The sequence below is a fragment of the Siniperca chuatsi genome, linkage group LG3, assembly GCF_020085105.1.
Source record: "Siniperca chuatsi isolate FFG_IHB_CAS linkage group LG3, ASM2008510v1, whole genome shotgun sequence".
NCBI classification, from domain to species: Eukaryota; Metazoa; Chordata; class Actinopteri; order Centrarchiformes; family Sinipercidae; genus Siniperca; species Siniperca chuatsi.
The window spans coordinates 25,477,283-25,497,490 of record NC_058044.1 but is presented as its reverse complement, the minus strand read 5'-3'; the positions used below and the strand labels follow the sequence as shown (position 1 = coordinate 25,497,490).

The window sequence follows — 20,208 nt, the reverse complement described above, 5'->3', positions numbered from 1 at the left end:
ACAAGAGAAACAAACAAACAAAAAATACTCCACCTAGCCAAGAAGACAGACAGACAGTCTCTTCTAGTCCTACCTGAGTTTGCTCTTGAGAGAGTTGACCTCGCGGCTCATGGCTTCGCTGGCCTCGGTGGCTTCATCCAGCTCCCGCTGCAGCTTCCTGCGGGCGGCTGTAGCGCGCTGAGACTCCTCCTCCGACTCCTCCAGCTGCCGCTTTAGCTGCTTCATGCGGATGTTCGACTTTTCCGCCTGGTGAGCAAACAGAGGAAATATGCAAAGTTAGTACTCTGTTGGCAGGCCACCCCAAACTAACCATCCCTGTGCACTGGACTCCAAATATCCATCCACTCACAAATATGGACACACCTTTCTTGTCTGTGCACACAAGAAAAAATGTACAGACTTGTTTGAGCATGGGTGCATTAAGTGATCGTACCTGGTCTTTGTATTGCTCTCCCTGCTTCCTTTCGTCTTCCACCTGCATAATCAGTTCCTTAAGCTTCTTGTCTTTCTGGCGTATACTCTTCGCAGATGCCTGCTTCTCTCTGAGAAAGGACAAAAGAGTTCAGGGAGGAATACAAGTATAACATGTAATTGTAGAAAACTTTCTCAGGTGAAAAATAGAAACCAAAACTGTAATAATGGAACTGGAAAGCACTGTTTGTTTAAAGTGAATATTCATGTGTGTGGACAGTAGTATTGATGCTACAGTCATTACTGGAATTCATTCCTTGTCATCTCGGTTTTAGATCAGTCAGGCATGAGTGTAATGACATAAAACCAATTGAAAAACTATTTCATCAGACATAATCTTTGACTCTTTCTCTGCCCCAGACCTGTTCTCCTGCTCCAGCTGCTCCTCCAGCTGTGCCACTTTAGCCTCCAAGGCGGAGATGGAGGACTTGAACTTAGACTTGACTTGGTTCTCCATCTCCTGGAGCTTGGCCTTCAGCTCCTTGTTCTGGCGCTCCATCTGCTGCCGAGCGCTCTCGTTCTTCTGGGAGGTGCTGCGCTCCGTCTGCAGCTCGTTGTTCAGCTGATCCACCTGTGGAGGGAATGCACGCAAAGAGAGGGATGAGGCCTCTGCACTTTCTGAGCCCTTTCACGACTCAAGTAGCTGCTACTGTCTGGTCACCTGCTGCGTGCTCTTCCTCAGCCTGTCGTTGAGGATCTCCATGTTGCTCTGCTCTTCCTCCAGCTCCTCCTCTAGCTGGGAGATCTTAGCTTCCAGACGACGTTTCTCGTCTGCCAAGGCTGACCTGCACGCAAGGAACACAGAAGAAAACAAATGTAAGCAGCCATTTGTCTTCAGCGTTCATTTCACAAACGAAGCAACAGAGTGAAATCTCCACCCACTTCCCAGAGGAGTTGCTGGACAGCTCATCAGCCAGCTCATCTCTTTCGGCCTCTGCCTGCTTCCGTGCCCTCTCAGCTGCAGCCAGGTCCTAGAAACATATTAGAGATGAATCCTTGACTTCAAGCTTCTGCTCTCAAACAAGTTGCTGCCATGTTAGGAATCAAAGGTGTGTACCTCCTGTAGCTGCATGAGCTCAGCCTCCAGACTCTTGGCCTTCTTCTCGCTCTCCTTTGCGGTAGCCAACACCTCCTCTCTGGCTGCGTGGGCGTCTTCCATCTCCCTCTGGAAGTCCTTCATCTGGGCCTGGTGGGATGAAGAGAAACGGAAATAGAGACAGCAATAGGGGGAGCAATGAGACAATCAGAATGCCATTTATTTATCAGGTATACTTACAGTACTTAGGCCAGAGCTTTGACCTGATTGTTGATGCAGTGTGCCATGTAACATCATGTTTGAATTTCCAGCACATAAACGCACCTTTGCACCACCTTTGCTATGGTTACCCAATATTTCCAACCAGAGCATTTGAACACCTGTTTAGTTGGAAGATGGCTTAAGTATCTTCCAACATGCACTTTAAGGAACTGATAAAGCAAACATGTGCATCTTAAATCAGATACAATAACATTGCAGTGTTTAGACGAATAATTCTGCGGTGCTGAACCTGCTGCTGCATTTTGTCCATCCGTTCACTCTCACCTGGAGCTTGCGGAGCTGTTTGATGGCCTCATCTCGTCCCTTACTAGCCGTCTCGATCTGTCCCTCCAGATCTTTCATGTCTGTCTCCAGCTTCTTCTTGGCTGCAGCTGCCAGGGCCCTCTGCTTACGTTCGTCCTCCAACTCCGTCTCCAACTCACGAACCTGCAGGCAATATGCGTCATTGCTTAGATTACTGATGCAGCTGGTGTGACATTCTCTGATGGTGGATGAGATCATTTGGAGAAAGAGATGTTTTATGTCTCTATACCTGCTTGACAAGCTGTCTCTTCTTCTCCTCTCCCATCTCATCTCGTCCCTGGAGGTCCCTCTCGAACTGGGCCTTCAGGGCCTGCATGTTGACCTCCAGACGAAGCTTGGCATCCTCAGCCGCCTGCAGCTCGTCCTCTAGCTCCTCCAGCTGGGTCTTCATCTCTTCCACCTGGGCCTCCAGGCCTCGCTTGGACTTCTCCAGCTCGTGGACCTGCCATCAATATATTGCCAAATTAACTTCTATATTTTGGTGTAAAAAGCATAAAGAACTGAGACCAGTCAAACCATGGACTCTCAGCCTGACAATCTACTGTTCAGTCCAGTCATAACAGTCTCATGTGTGATGCATTCAGTGATGTTGTGAATGAAACGATGTTCCAGTACTAACATTTTTTCCCACATCATCCTTGGAGCTGATCAGGTCCTCCATCTCCATCCTCAGGGCCTTGTTGGCTCTCTCCAGCTCCTCTCTGGAATCCTGGGCCTCGTCCAGAGCTCTCGCCAGGGACAGAGCCTTGGTCTCCTTCTCTCTGGCCTCGGCTTCAGCACGGTCTCTCTCATCTGCATATTTACTGGAGATGCTCTTCTCCTCGGCCAGCATCTGGAGACCAGAGCGGACAGAAAACCATGGATAATGTTGGATAATGGGTGTAATGCCAAAGTACTGTAACCAGTAGTGCAGCAGATTACTTTTTTAGGTAATAATAATTATAGTAATTTTAACGTTTTAATGTGTAATTAAGTAGTCTTTCTTTTTTTAAATGTTGTATAGAGAGAGTGAATTATTATGGCAGTTATCTGTTAGTGTTACCAGTTTCCTTTACATAACTGACCTGGTCAAACTTCTTCTGCTTCTTCTCAAGGTTGGACACATTCTGTCTCTGGTTATCCAGGTCCATTAGCGTGTCCTCAAGCTCCTGCTGCAGACGGTTTTTGGTCTTCTCCAACTTGTCATACGCAGAGGCTTTCTCCTCAAACTGGGTGTTTGCTGCCTCCAAATCTCTCTGCAGACGTTTCTTACCTTCCTCCAGCAACTCGATGTTTCCTGTCATTTCCTCTAGCTTCTTCTTCGAATCTGACAACTGTGGATTAAAGAAGACTTTGTTGAGGCACTAATTATGAAGACAATAATCTACCTTTTGAGGTTTGTTCATCCTCCAACTGTCTATGATAACTTCTTAAGACCCCCCACTTCTATCTCACCTACAGTAAAATGTCACTGAAATCTCTCTCTGACGTCTTACTTACTTTTTTCTATGACCTTTTCTATATGATTTCACCACCAACTTGTAGATTAACCTGTAAATTAGCGACCCGACCCCTAGTGTCAACTCTGACCTGGATGTTGAGGGTGGACACGTGTCTCTCCACGTTCCTCTTGGCCTCCATCTCCTCTTCAAGCTGCTCCTGCAGGCTATTCTTGTCGTCTTCTGCTTGCCGCAGCTTTGTAGAGAACTGCAGTTTCTGACGTGTCTCCTCAGCCAGCAGTTCCTGAAGCAGCACACCAGGTCAAAGGTCAATGCTGTCATTCTGACCTATTGTCAGCAAGCCTTATGTAGCATATTTAATTGTCACAGAAAAGGTTATATGTAGACTGTATTGGTGTTATAACAAACGGTGTTTGAGCTCTAAAATTTCTGCTAAAAGTCCAGTTACCTGTGAGTCTTGGAGTTGGGAGGTAAGGCTGGTAACATCTTTGCTCAGTTTGATGTTCTTGCCCTCTGCTTCATTCAGTAGGTTTGTCACACTCTCCAGTTCAACCTGTATGAAGACAAAGATGAGGTTTCTGGGACTAATTTTCAGCATATCAGTGTGGTAGCTTTTAAAAATGTACACTTTTTTAAATGTACAGTATTACTGTAACTACTGAGTCATTTACAGTGATCTTAGAGCAGCGCTCTCCCAGCTCGGCCTTCTGCTTCTCACTGTCGTTGAAGCGTGACTGCAGATCTGCCACCTGGCCTTCCAACTTCTTCCTCTTGTGCTCTCCGTCTTGTTTGGCCTGGACGAGTGAGCGCACCTCTATGGTTAATTCTGACGTCTCCTTCTCCAGAGCTTGTTTAGCCTTCTCCAGGTTTGACTTCACCTGAGCAGAAGAGAGAAAATACAAGATAAACATCCTGTGTATTAGAAAGAAAAAAAGGGAAGTTTGCCGTTCAGAAATAGTATTAATTTAAATAAACAAGCTAAACCTGAGTATTTATAACACTGTATGAAATGATGCAGGCCTACTCGTTTGGACTGCTCCAGCTGCTCTGTGAGCTCCTCCGTAGCCTGGGTGTGTTTCTGTCTCATCTCCTGTATCTGGGCCTCATGGGTCCGGTTCTCGTCCTCGATGGCTCTCTTCAGCAGGTTCACCTCCTGCTCACGTTTGGCCCTGGATGGATGGATCATGCAGATGCTAACACCTCTGTCTTACAGCTTTATAAAATCCCTTTGAATACATATTTGTATATGTCACTATTGTGTGACGGACCTTAGTTCCTGCTGTGTGGCAGTGGTGTCCAAGGTGTCCTCTAGCTCAGACTTGAGGGCCTCCAGCTCTTCCCCGAGGTCTCGTTTGATCTTCTCTGCCTTGTTTCTAGCCGCCCGCTCAGAGTCGAGGTCCTCTTGCAGGTCCGATATGTGTCCCTCCAGCTCCCTGATCTTCTTCAGCGCGTTGTTCTTCTGAGCTGTCTCATCTTCTAACCTGAGAGGAAGAAGTGTGCATCGAGGAGGATATTTGCATGGTAGAAATGATAGAAATAGCATCCAAGAAGTTAAAAGTTGATGTGGCACACAGGAGGTCTTACTCTGCCTCAGATGAAGTGTTGAGTTACTGGGATTTGTAGATTCAGGTGTATTAATGATTAAATCTGTAAATGGGTACTATTTTTGTAACTTCTGAGGACTTTACCTGGCCAAGGCGTTCTGTAACTCCTCCTCCTTCTTTGCAAGCTGGGCTTTGAGGTCAGCGATCTGGGCCTGCAGGTCGGCTATCTGCTCTTGCAGGTCATTCGACTCTGCTTCCAACTTACGCTTAGCCTTATCCAGCTCCTGTCGACTCTTCTCTTCCTTTTTCAAGCGGACTATAAGTACAGCAGAGAGATAACAATTAGCATGAATGTTTTTCCGAACTATGAGTATGGCTCCGATTGTGACATCAGTAATGGTTTTGAGGGTGTTAATGCATGGCAATTCATAACAGATGATTACCCTCTAGTTCAGAGATCATGGACTCATGTTTATTTTTTAGCTTGGTGAGGTTCTTTGACTTCTCCTCTTCCTCTGCCAGGTTGCTACTGAAGTCAGCAATCCTCTCCTCCATCAGCTTCCTCTCCTACAAAACACCAAATAGGTTATCTATTTGCCAAAATCTACTTTCTTCTTTCGATACTGTGACTCTCTTAATAAGTGATATAAGGGCCTCTCTGATAACTACTGTTTGTCGATACTTACCTTCAGCAGCTTGTTGTTGTGGTCCTCCATCACCAGGATGTCATCCTCCAGCTTTTTGATCTTCCCCTCACAGGTAACCTTCTCCAGCTGCAGCTTTTGGCGGGCATCTTCCTCCTCCTCCAAATGTTCTTCCAATTCCTACATGAAGAATGCTGTAGCTTCAGTTTCTGCTGCTATTTCATCACATTATCAGAGCGTACATAGCTGAGCGTGGAAATATGCGAGGTGAAGCTCCTTATCTATACAACAGCAACAAGAAACAACTTATGAACAAGAAACTGATGTGTAGACCTGCATCTGCTGTTGCATCTTCTTCTTATCCACTAACAGCGCCTGAGCACGTTCTTCCTCTTCATCCAGTCTTGCCTCCATCTCATGGAGGATCTCTTCCAGCTCCTGCTTTTTAGCCGCCAAACGAACCCTCATCTCCTCAGCCTCGGCATACAGCTCTGTCTCTGCTTGAAGCTGCTCCTGCAGTGCATTCCTCTCCTCCAAAACCTGAAGCAGACAGAGAAGAAAAAATTGGGCTCAGCTTCATTGTCTGATTTCTGGTAGACCTTTAACACAAACGTATTCTTATTGGCTTGGTTTCCCTCATGTATTAAATAACCACTGAAAAGGGGCATTAATGGGAAGTTCGACACAGTTTTAAATGGCTGTGACATCAAGTGAAAGCAAAAGAAAGTTTAGAAATGTGTTTGTGTCATTGTAGCAAATTTTGTCTTTTACCGATGTGTGTTTCAAGGTGATCTCCTTCAGCTCAGCTTCAACCTTTAAAGCAACATCTTTGGCTTTCTGCAGCTCTTCGTCCTTCAGACTCATCTCCTCCTCCTGTCGGGTCACTTGCAGCAGAGGCTTGACCTGTGGTTCAGGAGGATCACATTTATAAAATGAGGGTAAAGGCAATGTAAGGCTAAGTTTGTAATTTACAAAAGTACATGAAGTATTCATTCCAAGACTAAATTAAAAATATTAGAAAAGCCTAAAATACAAGGTTGTACTGTGATTTTGTTGCATTACTATGCAGAATGATTAGCTGACCTTTGTGAAGAGCCTCCACCACTGCCAGTTCCTTAGTTTGAGGTAGGCAGCACAGTTCCTCTGGATCACTTTCATGGCTGTGAGTTGCTGTTGTCTCTTGGCAAATGCCCTTTAAAAATAACAGTGAAACCAATATATCATGTATAATATAAAGCAAAGTGTTCTATTTTCAAATTTATAGCAATTACAATTTTTTTAAGTACAAAAAAGGTATGAAAGCCTCCCTCTACTGTTAAATAAAAAGGGCTAAAATACTGCCTGAAAGACGACATATTATTAGATATACTGAACTTGTGAACAGTGTAACATAGACAACACAAATTATTAGAGGGTGAAGTATGTGAGGTTATGCTTGTATATTCATACTTTCTGGCCAGGAAGCCTCTCGCCTGGGCCTGGAAAGCGATGATGACCACAGTGATCTTCAGATCTCTCTCCTCCTCCAGCTGGGCCAGCACTCCTGTGCGGAAGAAGATCTTACTCTGTCCGATCCTGTACAGGTTGGGGTCCAGGTCCAGATGCTTGATCTGCACAGACAGGAGATCAGTGAGAAAAAGGAGGCTCACACAGGGTATGAAAATTTCAATTATCGTGGATGGGAATTTTAAACTTGTGTTTTTACCATGAGGCAGCAGGCTTGTTTGCCATCCATGAAACCTTTGGGGATAGCGTTAGCAGCCAGGATCTCATAGCTATCAGACAGGAAAGAGACAGAGAGATGTCATGCTTAGTATGGTGAGAAAGGTTCACAGAAATATTATAAACTCTAGTACTCTCTAAGTAAGTTAGTGAGTCTCCTCAGATCCCACTCACCGCTGGCGGAACTCCTGGAAAACGATTCTGTTGGGAAATCCTTGTCGGCAGATTCTGATCCCCTCCAACACACCGTTACACCTCAGCTGCTCCAGGACCAGGTGAGCATCCAGCTTCCCTGCCTGAGGAGAACAGGATTTTAATTTTCTTACACTGTTTTTTATGAAGGAAATACACATATATCATGCAATACTGAATGGTTACTGTATTATGTGGATATTTGTTTTTATGTTATATAATTTATGTTATGTCTTCAGGAGTATATACTGTCCATGTTAAAGAAAAGCAAATATCAGAGTGACTGTGCCATAAGGCAACAGAATAAAGTGCTGGATTTTCTTTTATTTCTTTCAAAACATACATCTAAATCTGAATCGGTTATCCATCTGGTTTACAGGGAGCTGGAGAGACTAAGTGCACCCTGGACAGATCACCAGTCTACCACAGAGGTCAACACATTTAGACTGGCGACAGCTACCCTCCACTAAATCAATATGACTGGTCAAATAAGTTATTTTATCCTCACAGTGTCAAATAATCTGCATCTTGAAAGGAACTTTGCTATAAGAGACACTAGTCTTAATGACTCTGCACTTTTCTTTACCCTCTTCTCGTGGTTGGGGATGATGCATCTGACGAAGTTGGGCTGGGTGTTGTGCAGTGTGGTCATAAGTTTGGCCAGAGACTCCTTGTAGAGCTGTCCCACCGTACGGAACATTCCCTTCTTGGTCTTTGAGGCACTCGGCATGGAGCTGTCTGACATCTTGGCTATTGTGTCAAGACCCACCACTCTGTCCGCTGTAACAGACAACACATCATTGTGTTAATATGAAAAACTGTGTTCACTCAGCTTAAAATGGTCCAAGTGTGCTGGATCTAATGTGTTTGGTTCCTATTGTAAATTTAAAGCCCATACATGTACAATTTTCCTGCAAATGAAATATAGAATGTTTCAAATTAAAGTGATTGCACAATGTTTTGTTTGTAGAAAAATGAGAGAATCCAGATGAAAATGGGTGCAGTGTACCACTCTACCACTGTGTTGTTTTTTGTGATACTATCACTAGAGGTTATAACTCCAACATGAGATGTATGCACATTTCATTTGAACACCAGCTGTAATGCTTACTTGCTGTAGCGGTGTATTAGTTATCCAAAGTTATTAATATCACTGCACTGAAAACCTTAATTTAGTATGTTAACATGTTTCCTATGCAAGTCGAAATTATATTCAAATGGGTTGCAACTGATCCTCATTGATAAATCCTTTATATATAAATGTGACCCATTGTTGGTAACATCTCACTATCTTTCCAGAGGTCTTGCACGAACTGGCTGGAGGAGCTGCTGAGCAGCGCTGTGACATTGTCATTTAGAGGGTCCATGTTCTTTGTCAACCAGGATGTGGCGTTATAGTCCACCTACAAACAGAACATCAGTGCTATTTAAGCTTCACTGAAACATTTTTCAGCAATCATCACAGCAATATTGTTTTGAATCATGTTACCTAAATTATAGCTAACATGAGAGTAAAAGAATTTTCTGTCCTCAACAGGGGATACCATATCATGCTTTCATCATATTATACACATCCCCTCATACTTACCCTCCCAGCATAATGAAAAAGAGAAAACTCTGTCTTGTCTTTGAGCTGTTTAGGTTTGGCGAATTTCATATGGTTCCCTTGTGTGTTCATGAGTTTCTCCACAAAAGAGACATCTGTGGCTTTGGGGAACCAGCACTCTTCATCCAGCAGGGCCAGGATGCCTGGAGGGTTGTTCTGCAGAGAATATGCAGTCATTACTAAGTTTGACCAAAATTTGAATTAAGACACATCATACTAAATCACAAAATATCTGTGCTAGGCAGGTGAACTTACTTGGCTTGTCCTATGAATGAAGTGGATTTAAATGACATTGTGCTTTTATTGTGTCATGGCCACTCACCGGTCTCTCGATGAGCTCAATGCAGGGCTGCAGGTCGAGTCCGAAGTCGATGAAGTTCCACTCGATGCCCTCCCTCTGGTATTCCTCCTGCTCCAGGATGAACATGGTGTGGTTGAAGAGCTGCTGCAGCTTCTCATTGGTGTAGTTGATGCACAGCTGCTCAAAGGAGTTGTCCTGCAACAACCAAGAAACAGAACTGAAGATGCATACAGTATCCTGCATGAAAATGTTTGTGTTTTTTTGTGTTTAATAAGCTACACAACAGCTTACTGGTTTCTGTCTCATCAGTAATCAACATATTCATACCTCAAAGATCTCAAAACCGGCAATGTCGAGGATTCCCAGGAAGGAGGCTCCCTGGCGTTTGGTCTTGTCCAGGGCTTTGTTGACTCGGGCCAGGATCCAGCGGAACAGTCGCTCAAACACAGCTTTAGCCAGGGCTTCAATAGCAAAGTCAGCCTAATAAATACACACAGAAAATATCTGATGAGAGCTCAGAGTTGATTTAAACTCAGATGACAGATTTGGGAAGTGTTCACTAAATGCAGTATTTGTTTTATTGTTCATATGGTTTCACACGGTGCACTCCCTGTAGTACCTGCTCTTTTGTCTGAGCCTTCTGCACCACCTCTCTGCCCACTTTGATTCGAGGGGTGAGGATGGCTCGGGTAAAGTCTGTCACATTGATGCCCTGCAGGTGACACACCTTCTGGGCCGCTAGAGAGAGAAGAAGAAATATGTTGGTACACTTAACACAAGTATGTGTTTTCTTTTTTTTGTACATCTATAGTTTTTTTTTCACTGCTGTAGAAAAAAAATGAATTGAATTTTATATTGTGAAATTGGTAAAAGTTGATAACCACATGGTAACAAGTTTCTAATAGTGAAAAGCTGTGATGTCTAACCAGTGTTGTCTGGCATAGTGGCCTGCTCCTGGTTCCTCTCTTTCTTGAACTCAATGTTTCCCAGCTGCATGACTGTGGAGCACACCTTCAGGATATCTGAAACACAGGGATATGACAGTTAGCATCACAGAGAAACAGCAGTGGCACCTTACTTAATCCCACTCCAAGCACCCTATCCCGCTGTCGACCAAGCAGAGTTAAGATCAGAGTTATCACTGGTACCGATTCTCTCCTCGTCGCTCAGGCCCATGATCCTCATGGCCTCCATGGTCTCTTCGTACATCTCATCGTCTTGCTGGCCGGTGATCTGAACGTGGCCCGAACTCAGGAAGCGGTAATTACTGAAGGGCTCCAGAAGAAGCTCCTCTGAAAATATAACACACAACGGTAAACAGCTGGTGACTTTTCATCAGAGTTCTGGTGAGTATTCTCTGAATGACTGATTAACTTTTTGTGAATCTGTCATCTGTCTGAGCTGCCAGAGAATACCAATATTGGTGAGCATCGCACAGAGCTCGTTTTATCAGCTTTAACTTAATTATCATGGTTTTCTCTTTCATAAGTTTTGATTTGAGAAATGTGAGACCTTCACATGACAGTGATGGTGTACAACAGATGTGTCAATGAACCTGCAGTAACTGTTCAGCAGGATGTAATATTATTGAGATTATGGAGGAGAGAAAAGTAGTATATTTTAACTCACCACGCAGTTTGTCCTTGGCACCGGCAATCATGTAGTAGAAGATGTGAAAAGCTCTTTCTGTCTTTGCTTGTCTGATACAGCGAGACTTCTCCAGCAGGTCTGAGAGTTTCAGCTGTTAAAGAATAAATACGCACTCTGTGCTCTGACGAGGGTTTAGCATATAAACCTCTGTTCAGCCCCATATGAAAGTCCAAGTTCAATGCCATTTTTTTTGTCTAATCTGCTTCCCTCTCTGTAACTTCTATTATGTGAATAAGACAAATAAATAAGAATAATAATCTGCAGGCGTCACCTTTTTAAAATGTGGTACATAATACAACTTTGAATTATGTATCTAAACACACATATTGGATTACAAGTAATACTGAATTGATACTAAATATGAGATATCCACCTTCTTTAAGGCCTTAGAATTTCCCTAATAAATGTGCCTTTTTGCCCTATCAAAAGCTGTTTTCCCAGAGCAAGACAAACCCACACAGACAGGATACAAGTCTCAATATTGGCTCCGACAATGTAGCCGGTCACATCAAAGTTGATACGGATGAATTTACCCTGTGAGAGAGACAAGGAAAGAAAATGTTACAGGATGAAATGGTGTAATTAACAAAACATGCACAAAATATAAATTATAAAAAAAAAAACGTTGTCTGGTAATCTGAATAAAAATGTATTGATGCAGGAAGTCCTAAAGAATCATATCACATCAGAAACAAAACATCAAAACTACTTCTACTTCTAAAAAAGAGCAAACTCACAAATCGGGAGGAGTTGTCATTTTTGATGGTCTTTGCATTTCCGAAGGCCTCCAGGATGGGATTGGCCTGCAGGAGCTGCTTCTCCAGCTCCCCCTAGTGACAACAGTGATACACAGAAACATCACTATAATACACTGATTGGTGGCTGGAGGTGGGGTGCAGTAGGCGGTGAGCGGTGGGGATGAAGTGGTTTGGGGTGGGTATGGGTTGGGGGAGGTTTATCAGAATATTATTACTAATGTGTGAACAACAAGATGAAGGACTTAATTGGCTAAAAAAATGATCAAATCAACTCCTTAGTGATCATCAATAAATAACCTGACGAGTAAATATATAACTAGCTGTAAGATGACAATATAATTCCTTACTAATCTTCTTTGACTTTCTTCAGTATATTACATAATGCAGACACATGACCTGAAGACTTCTCTATCAGTTTTGAGAGAAATTGTTCAAATGAGGAGAAGCTGCTGTTGATGATGTGGAAACAGAGAGGCAGATGGAAGAGTGAGGTTATGTTGGGTCAGACGAATCCTGCCAAAGTCTTTGTATTCAATGTGTCGGCAAATTAAAATGATTCTGATTCACAAACAGCTGCGATTTGCTTCCAGCATGACTGCAGGGCCTGAAAACTGGTGGGTGGAGCTGGGTGATGGTCGGTAAATGGGGCAGACACCCCGTCACTCTGCATCGAGCTAATCCACCTGATCAAAGGGGTCTGTGTCAGCCTTGCATCAAGGTCAGGTGCTGTAGATCTCTACCTTAAATACTCTCTCGCTTAAAAACACTCCCTTCAGCTCCCCTGTAAACAAGCTAAAGCCATGAAGAGGAGAAGGGCACGACTTGTGTCAATACTGTGATAAAAAATAACAATAGCAATGGTGAGGTGAGAACAATGATGAAGATTAATGATGGACATGTTCAGACATTTGCTAACTTTGCATGTATTCACCAAGCTTGTTTTCGAGTTCTTACTCAGGATGATGAATTTCAAAAGACAAGGCAGTAATTTGACAAAAAAAAAGTCTATTAGAGTCATCAAAAGTCAATCTTTTTTAAATGTTTAAGGAAAAACAGGAAAGATACAGACCAGCTGAAGAGGTGCAGTTCAGAGCTGACTGAGCAGAGAGGAGGGTCTTGTTCAGTCACTGGGGGCAAAGAAAGAAGAGAAAAGAAGAAGGGAAATAGAGCACAGCAAAATGGCAAGAAAAATGAGAGCTGATGGGAAGGATTGTTCTTAAGATACAGGTTAAATAAAACACTTAAGCAGATAGCCAAGGAGCAGTTAAGCAGTAAGCAGTTGTGTAAAATAGTGCCTGAGGAAGAGAGACAGCGAGAGCAGAGAAAAGAGATCGACCCAATGCTATTTCTGTTCAGGCGAGGTCTGTGGGAGCCTTCAGTCCTACTGAGGACAGCATACTGTCCAGGGTTTCCTCTGGGGCAAAGACCCTGAGGGTGAGTGGGGGTCAGTGGCGAAGGGAAGCATCGCTTTGAGCCACAAATGAATCCTTCCGACACATACATCAACACTAGAGCAACACCACAAACCATCAACATCTAGTCAGGAGCCGGGACGCCATCTTACTCAGGCATGACCCTGTCTGAAGTGCTGTTCAAAAAGAATTTTTGATCAAGGCTTACAGAGGGTGACTGAGGTCATTTTAGCCCACTCAGGTTGTTGAAAAGTCAATACAATCTGGCGACATGGGTGTTTTTTAGAAACTCTACATGGTGCAAACCACAAGGTCCAGTAAACGCTTACAGGTCAAGACAGCCAACGCTGCACCTCAGGGCAAATGGCAGGTGGAAGGATGAGGAGGAGGGGAGGGGAGGGAGGGGCAGAGGGGGAGGTCTGTGTTTGATAGATAAGAACAGGAGATGGGCATGCTCAAACTGTGCTCGTTGATCTGTGAGAGACCCTTTCACTGCCAGGGAGGCTCCGATCTCATCTCCGCTGGCAGTGAGAGGGTGTTCATAAGATGACACAAAACTCAACATGATGAACCAGTTCAGGAGTATGCAACACCAGACGTCCTTCACTGAACATTTGAGTGACTGCGAGTCAGTACTATGATGATGGTCATGCAGTCTAAGTCAGCTCTTGTTGGGTAAGACACAGAAATGACGAATGTTAGGGTAAACACCTTCTAACTCAAGAACAGTAAGATTTGGGATCTCGACCCTTGGTGTAAGAAAAATAATTACAAACAGAAAAAGATATTTTCGAGTAACTCAGTGACACTTTCTTCATGCACTATTTCTAACCTAAAGAAGGAACACACACAAACACCACACACAAAAACACACTCCAGGCATCCCCCTTTACTCACGTAGGCAAACTGTGATCCTGATTGTTGCTATTTGGAGGAAATGGCGATATACAGGATTAAACTGGACAGTTTCCTACATATGTTGAAGAGTGAGGGAACTGGCTGACAGAACCTAACTTTTTATACAACACAATGTCTTTACACAGATACTTACGGCACTGCTGTCCTTCTTGCCTTTATGTGAGGAGGCCACAACAGCCAGATACTGGATGACTTTCTTGGTGTTCTCCGTCTTCCCAGCACCAGACTCTCCACTAGAGAGGAAAAAGTGAGAAGGGGATTAAAAGATGCAGAGGAGAGATAGTGAAAGGGAATGAGAGAGAACAAGAAGATAAGTAGCACTGACAGGTACTCTGTTCACAGTTCAATAACCCGGTTTAATTGAATGGAAATCATGTGCAGCAGAGAAAACTGCACCAGCTTTGTTTGACAAAAAGCATAATGTTATTGTTCAGTCTGCCTACTACACACTGATCCCTGTATGCCCAGATCCAACTATCAGGTTCATAATCCATACCTATTAGGGAAAAATGTGATTTTAAAATGAACCCTCTCCACCTACTTTAGAGCTTTTAATGAATAAAACAAGGGGGAACAGAAGATTTTTCTTGGCATTTCTGCCTTTATTTGATAGTAGACAGTGTAGGGATAGACAGGAAACATGGGGAGAGAGAGGGGTGTATGACGTGCAACAAAGGTGGTATGCACCTTAACCATTAGGCTGGAGCCAGGCTAGCCCCCCCCCCCCGATTCCAGCCTTTATGCTAAGCTCAGCTAACAGGCTGCTGGCTGAAGCTTCATATTTACTGTACAGACATGAGTGTGGTATCACTCTTCTCATCTAACTCTCTGTATGAAAGCAAATAAGTGTATCTCACAAAATGTTGATTTATTCTTTGAAATAAATGGCTGCCTGTAAGCAGCGCAGAACTAATAACACTGACACTCCATGGCAACAAAATCAGTGTGTGCAGTATATAGCTGGAAGAAACCTCTTATTACATTTACAAGGTTATTGGGAGTTATATGATACCCTCAAACTAGTCAGAAACCTAAAAAAAAGATAAGTAAAAGATGTACTATCTTTATGAAGATAGTATTTATTAGTATTGGTATTTATTAAGAAATTTATAACTCAAACTTTTTCAAACAGAAGCAAGAACACATTCCACTTCCAGAAAATGATCTTAGATACTTAGAAAGACAACGTTGAACGATACCAGAGCCACCAGCCAGCAGTCCAACACACAGACACATCCTCAGATATGGGTCCATAAAAGGCATGGGAAGCTCCCGGTGTTAGGGCTTGGCAGCCCTGGGAGGAATCTAATTACTCTGTCCTCTTCAGGTTTAGTAAGACATACGACATCCAGGATCCTACTGTAGGGAACTGTTAGTGCAGAATAAATTCTGATGAGTTTTACCTCCAGATGGTTCGTCAAACTATCTCTTCCTGCACGTCCTGCTTACTATAAGTACAGGGTTCCCTAACGATCACAAGATCATTTGAAAGGATAGAATGAATGCTATCATATTTTGCCAGAGGTAGCATATTGTTAATATTCAGATGTGTTACTATGTTTTATTATGATTTTATGAAATTTTTGCTTTAAAAAGGGTTTTACAGGGTTACACACAAGGTTGAGAACAACAGTTGTAAACAAGACAACCACGTATCCTGAGGAAAATCCTCACAGACTAGAGCACTAAATTAAGGGGATTCCTCAGTTAATACATTTGATTTGTTCAGGCCCTCAGCAGGATCAGAAAAGGTTGTGAATCTGCACTCTTCAGCAACATCCTGCCACTATGTCCAGTCTTACACACACACACACACACACACACAATAAATATTAGATCAAGGAAACTGGTGACCCTGTTGAGATGAAATGTCAACATCTCGAGAATGGTTAGTAGGCTCCCAGCTATTTCCCATGGCAAATTATTGCTACTGTGTGGAGGAATTATGAGGAATATATACTGCTAGAATCATCAGAATACACTCAGTGAGTCAAAAATACATGCAAACCCCTGCAAAAGCGAATGCAATCCAGTAGAAAAGGTCTGCAATGTATGCTACATGTCACTTAAATTCTGTGATCTTTTTGATGTTGTAATTTGTGGTGGTGTTGTACAAGAAAGCTAAATTATGGAGATTCCTTCATAACTATTTTATAACTGCTTTATAAAACATTGTCCAGCTCTCTACTAAATGTTTGAAAGTGTATTTTTTTAGTGTTATTACATTAGGTTCTTTTTGGTATGTGTGGGGCCAAACTGTGCCCTCATTCTATATGTCTTGTTTTCTGCAATTTGTTTTTTTTTTTTTGCAAGCAGAATACATTATTAACATAATTTACTCTGAAAATTAAAAATAAACAGGTTAAAGAGAGATTTACGTCAGATATTGGAAATGAAACCAGTAGTTTTTAAAAGATGTTGTTTTAAGCTGGTAGTATTGTTATTCCGTTCCTTTATATGCATGTGTATGTTTATCCTTTAGTCACTGTGTAATAATGATGCCATTATGTCATAATTTGAAGAGGTCAAAAAAGAGCTACTTTCATAATAAAGTTGCTCTTTAACAAGTGTTGCTGGAGGTTTGTGTAGGGATGGCAGAAATCCCTACTCTGCATTTTGTCATAATTTGCCACCTATTATTATTATTATTAAAACAGCCTTGCCGCCAGCTTGGCCACCATGCATTTGTGATCGTCTTAATCTAGTTAGAGCTGAAAAAGTGTTGACTTTTCTATCTATACAGAAGCATGTAATCCTTAAAAGCGAAGTTCAAACAGGAAATCCCTTAAATACTTCTGATCTTCATGCTATAAAGATGAAAGGCCTCTATGATGGATTGCTATAAAAACAATACTGCCAAAGAACATACAGTACAATTAAACACATGTGCACACACGCATGCAGGAGGAGAATGTCATACATGACATTCCATGTATCGCACCAGAAACATTTCTACCATATATGGCTCCAGAGGCCAGCTGTAGCTCAAACTGAAAGTGACTGTGTGGTCCTGACTAATATTCCACAGAGAAGCAGAGTTTGCATTTCAGCTCTATTGTATCATATCACTTTCAGTTTATCACGTTAAACAGATTTAAATAATGCTTCATGTACGTTTTCTCATGTTAGCATCACACAGTCATCTTCATGTTCGCGACTGCTTGTACACCAGAACTGTAAACCATTACTTTCCTGCACACAGACAGGGATAAATACTACCAAACTTTTCCAAAGTTGCCCTCTGATAAAGAAATCTTGATAGTTGAGGAAATGGTCTGATGTGATCAAAGAATTTGCTGCATCCTGGCATCAGTAATGTCAGTTTAGAGCAGAAGGAGCCTTGAGGGGGAAGAACCCTTCCTTTCATTTCCTTTACTGGGACCACTGGATGCTGAGCAGCAAAGATGCTAGGAAATACTACAATCTGTATGTTAACCTGTACCAGCTCCTTGACACTAATCAGCCAATTTAATTGACTGTAGTGGACTCAGTGGAAGAAGAACACATTAGACTGCAGGTCCATTTAGGGTGCACGATGATATGTGCTGTTTTATTAGTGATACTCATATTTGGTCTATCTGTACTTGTTTGATTTTGTGCATCAACATCCTCCCTATGAAGTTATCCTTCTGATGAAGTAAGCATGCAATACATTTTTTGTGAAAGTGGACAGAGATAAACATAGAACACAAGCCAGTGGTATGTGGAGTACGTGAGAGTGGAAAATTAGTTTGTAGAGAGCATCCTAAGTAGCAATAGTTCCTAGAAAAAGTAGGGAATACACAAAATTTGAATTGAATGACCTGGGCATAAATACAACCTTTATACAAAATGGTTAAATAACTTTGTTTTCTATGAATTAAAGTCAAGTTCAGGCCAGTCCAAAGATTAGGCTGTTACTGCCAGACAAAAGGAGGTCGTTTGTCCCTGGATGTCCGATGCCGCAGTCAAAGTTCTCAATAATTTGTTTAAAAAAATAAACAAACAAAATGGAGCCCAAACATTTGGACATCTAATCTGGTTCTACCATCAGGATGCAGGGCATACTTCCTGACCGAGAGGACAGCGAGGCCACAGCCCTCTGGGACTGCTACTAACGCATTAACGCTCCTCCAGTTTGGATCCATTTGAATACAACACAATTCACTGCAACGTAATCTAACAAACTAAAGCTTTCTGCATCCAGCCAGCAACATCCTCAGAAAATATCACAGTTACATTATGAATGATTTCTTGCTGGCTGAGGCTGGATGCTGAGAGACCAGAGAGGTATCTCATTTGTTTAACTCTGTGTTTACACAAGCATTATGTAACTGTTCTTCCACACATACACACATGTACACATGCAGCTTTCCTTCTAACATTAATGTGACGTCTAGGAAAAAGGTTAAGGAAAGACGACAGATTTTTACTTACGTGCAAAGAATGGACTGGTCCTCGCGATCTGTAGAAACAAAGAAATACTATAGTGTTAGACAAATTTTATGACTCATTCACAAATATAAAGTATGTGATTGTCCAGATCACTTATAAAGGCATAAAAATTATGTGGTAAACCAAAGAAATCTGCAATAACCAAGGTACAAATGTGTAATTTTTTATCATTATTACAAGCACTATGTTTGCCCGGAGGATATGTGTACAGTCATGCACAATAGCTCAGTACACTACTGTACATACCACATGTGAAACCACATCCTTTCACCGGGAATAAAGATCAATCTAGTGTTAAACTTAAGACACCAGCTGGGACTCAGTTCAAGTCAAGAGATTTGTGAAGGCTCCCTCGTGCCTAAAGAAACATGTAACTCCCACAAATACTTTTTTACTGATTTTTAACCATGAAAATCAACTCTGCATGTGCTGAGCAATGAGTCATTATACCGTCTCCAAAAGTACTGCTGGGAGAATACAGTGAGTCCATGTAAGGCTATTTTGTAACTGTAGCCGTCAATACAAACCACCCCTAGGGGAGTATGGGGAGTACTGCTGAAAGAAAACATAACTTTGCTGTCAGTTTTCGACATGAAACCTCTCAGTAAATGACACTTTGAAGCACTACTGCAAATATGATCCAAAGAAACAACACGGAGCATTCCCCAACAATTCTTGTGCAGCGTCATCATTTTCATACTGTGATTTACTGTCTGTGTGTGCGCAGGACAAACACATACACACACACACACACACACACACACACACACACACACACACACACACACACACACACAGTTACAGTGCACAGCTTGCCCTGAACTGTAAACTAGCATGGATGCTGTTTCTCCGTTTGGACTCTGACTTTGGCTGCTGTTCCACTGGTTCCATTCCTTACATACACACACAAAATGCAGCCTGTTCCTTCTCTGCACTTCCTAATTAAGGCAGATGGAGAGAAAGAGAGAGAGCGAGAGGTGGCCAGAGTTGTGAGCTTTTGTAAAACATCCAAAAACAACACTCAGTCTTGCGCCAGAGACTCCGAGTGAAGAGACAGGTTTTTTTTTGTCACTGCAAAATATTAAGAATATTTTTGTGACACTGATTCAGTCATGTAAAGTAAAACCCAAAATCTGATTACATGGGAGTGTCATTGTCTTTGCACCTGTCTGGCAGGCACTGTAAATACACTGGCAGCACAGAAAACAACATATCAGTCATCTGCCGCAGTGAGACATTTCAGGGGACAGAAAACTCCCTGCGGGAATGTCACATTTTTATCTCCTGGACATCAAAGACTGAGACACAATTTAGGAGAAATGGGATCTCAGCCAAGACTGGAGGAAGAATGTTTCAAAGCTTTCAAAGGAGAGTTATCTGGATTTTGCTGTAGTTACGCACCACTTCCACTCTAACATGTGAACTGTTCATACTATGGCACTCAGTGTAGAACATCGTACATTATTAGTCACTACTTCATGGGAATTCCCACTAAT

The 20,208-nt window shown here is 42.4% G+C and overlaps 1 protein-coding gene across 4 annotated transcripts in view; it reads right to left on the bottom strand.

Moving 5' to 3' along the window:
* Positions 1–20,208, bottom strand: part of myh11a (myosin, heavy chain 11a, smooth muscle) — a 29,727-nt gene that overhangs the window by 1,852 nt on the left and 7,667 nt on the right. For 3 of the 4 annotated variants that reach the window (XM_044188463.1, XM_044188452.1, XM_044188483.1), the window contains exons 4-41: positions 18,695–18,722; positions 14,412–14,511; positions 14,258–14,284; positions 11,928–12,020; positions 11,661–11,724; positions 11,170–11,268; positions 10,689–10,832; positions 10,467–10,562; positions 10,160–10,278; positions 9,868–10,020; positions 9,562–9,735; positions 9,222–9,395; positions 8,922–9,036; positions 8,220–8,413; positions 7,616–7,737; positions 7,425–7,494; positions 7,169–7,329; positions 6,803–6,911; positions 6,491–6,622; positions 6,053–6,259; positions 5,762–5,899; positions 5,519–5,642; positions 5,220–5,391; positions 4,800–5,012; positions 4,556–4,700; positions 4,203–4,409; positions 3,980–4,084; positions 3,662–3,814; positions 3,157–3,405; positions 2,712–2,924; positions 2,322–2,534; positions 2,054–2,215; positions 1,529–1,657; positions 1,354–1,442; positions 1,133–1,256; positions 834–1,042; positions 434–542; positions 74–246 (exon numbers count right to left, since the gene is read on the bottom strand). In XM_044188463.1, coding sequence (XP_044044398.1) covers positions 74–246; positions 434–542; positions 834–1,042; positions 1,133–1,256; positions 1,354–1,442; positions 1,529–1,657; positions 2,054–2,215; positions 2,322–2,534; positions 2,712–2,924; positions 3,157–3,405; positions 3,662–3,814; positions 3,980–4,084; positions 4,203–4,409; positions 4,556–4,700; positions 4,800–5,012; positions 5,220–5,391; positions 5,519–5,642; positions 5,762–5,899; positions 6,053–6,259; positions 6,491–6,622; positions 6,803–6,911; positions 7,169–7,329; positions 7,425–7,494; positions 7,616–7,737; positions 8,220–8,413; positions 8,922–9,036; positions 9,222–9,395; positions 9,562–9,735; positions 9,868–10,020; positions 10,160–10,278; positions 10,467–10,562; positions 10,689–10,832; positions 11,170–11,268; positions 11,661–11,724; positions 11,928–12,020; positions 14,258–14,284; positions 14,412–14,511; positions 18,695–18,722 — 5,308 coding nt within the window. The remainder of the gene's footprint in view (positions 1–73; positions 247–433; positions 543–833; positions 1,043–1,132; positions 1,257–1,353; positions 1,443–1,528; positions 1,658–2,053; positions 2,216–2,321; positions 2,535–2,711; positions 2,925–3,156; positions 3,406–3,661; positions 3,815–3,979; positions 4,085–4,202; positions 4,410–4,555; positions 4,701–4,799; positions 5,013–5,219; positions 5,392–5,518; positions 5,643–5,761; positions 5,900–6,052; positions 6,260–6,490; positions 6,623–6,802; positions 6,912–7,168; positions 7,330–7,424; positions 7,495–7,615; positions 7,738–8,219; positions 8,414–8,921; positions 9,037–9,221; positions 9,396–9,561; positions 9,736–9,867; positions 10,021–10,159; positions 10,279–10,466; positions 10,563–10,688; positions 10,833–11,169; positions 11,269–11,660; positions 11,725–11,927; positions 12,021–14,257; positions 14,285–14,411; positions 14,512–18,694; positions 18,723–20,208) is intronic. The other variant, XM_044188473.1, reaches the window with a different exon arrangement.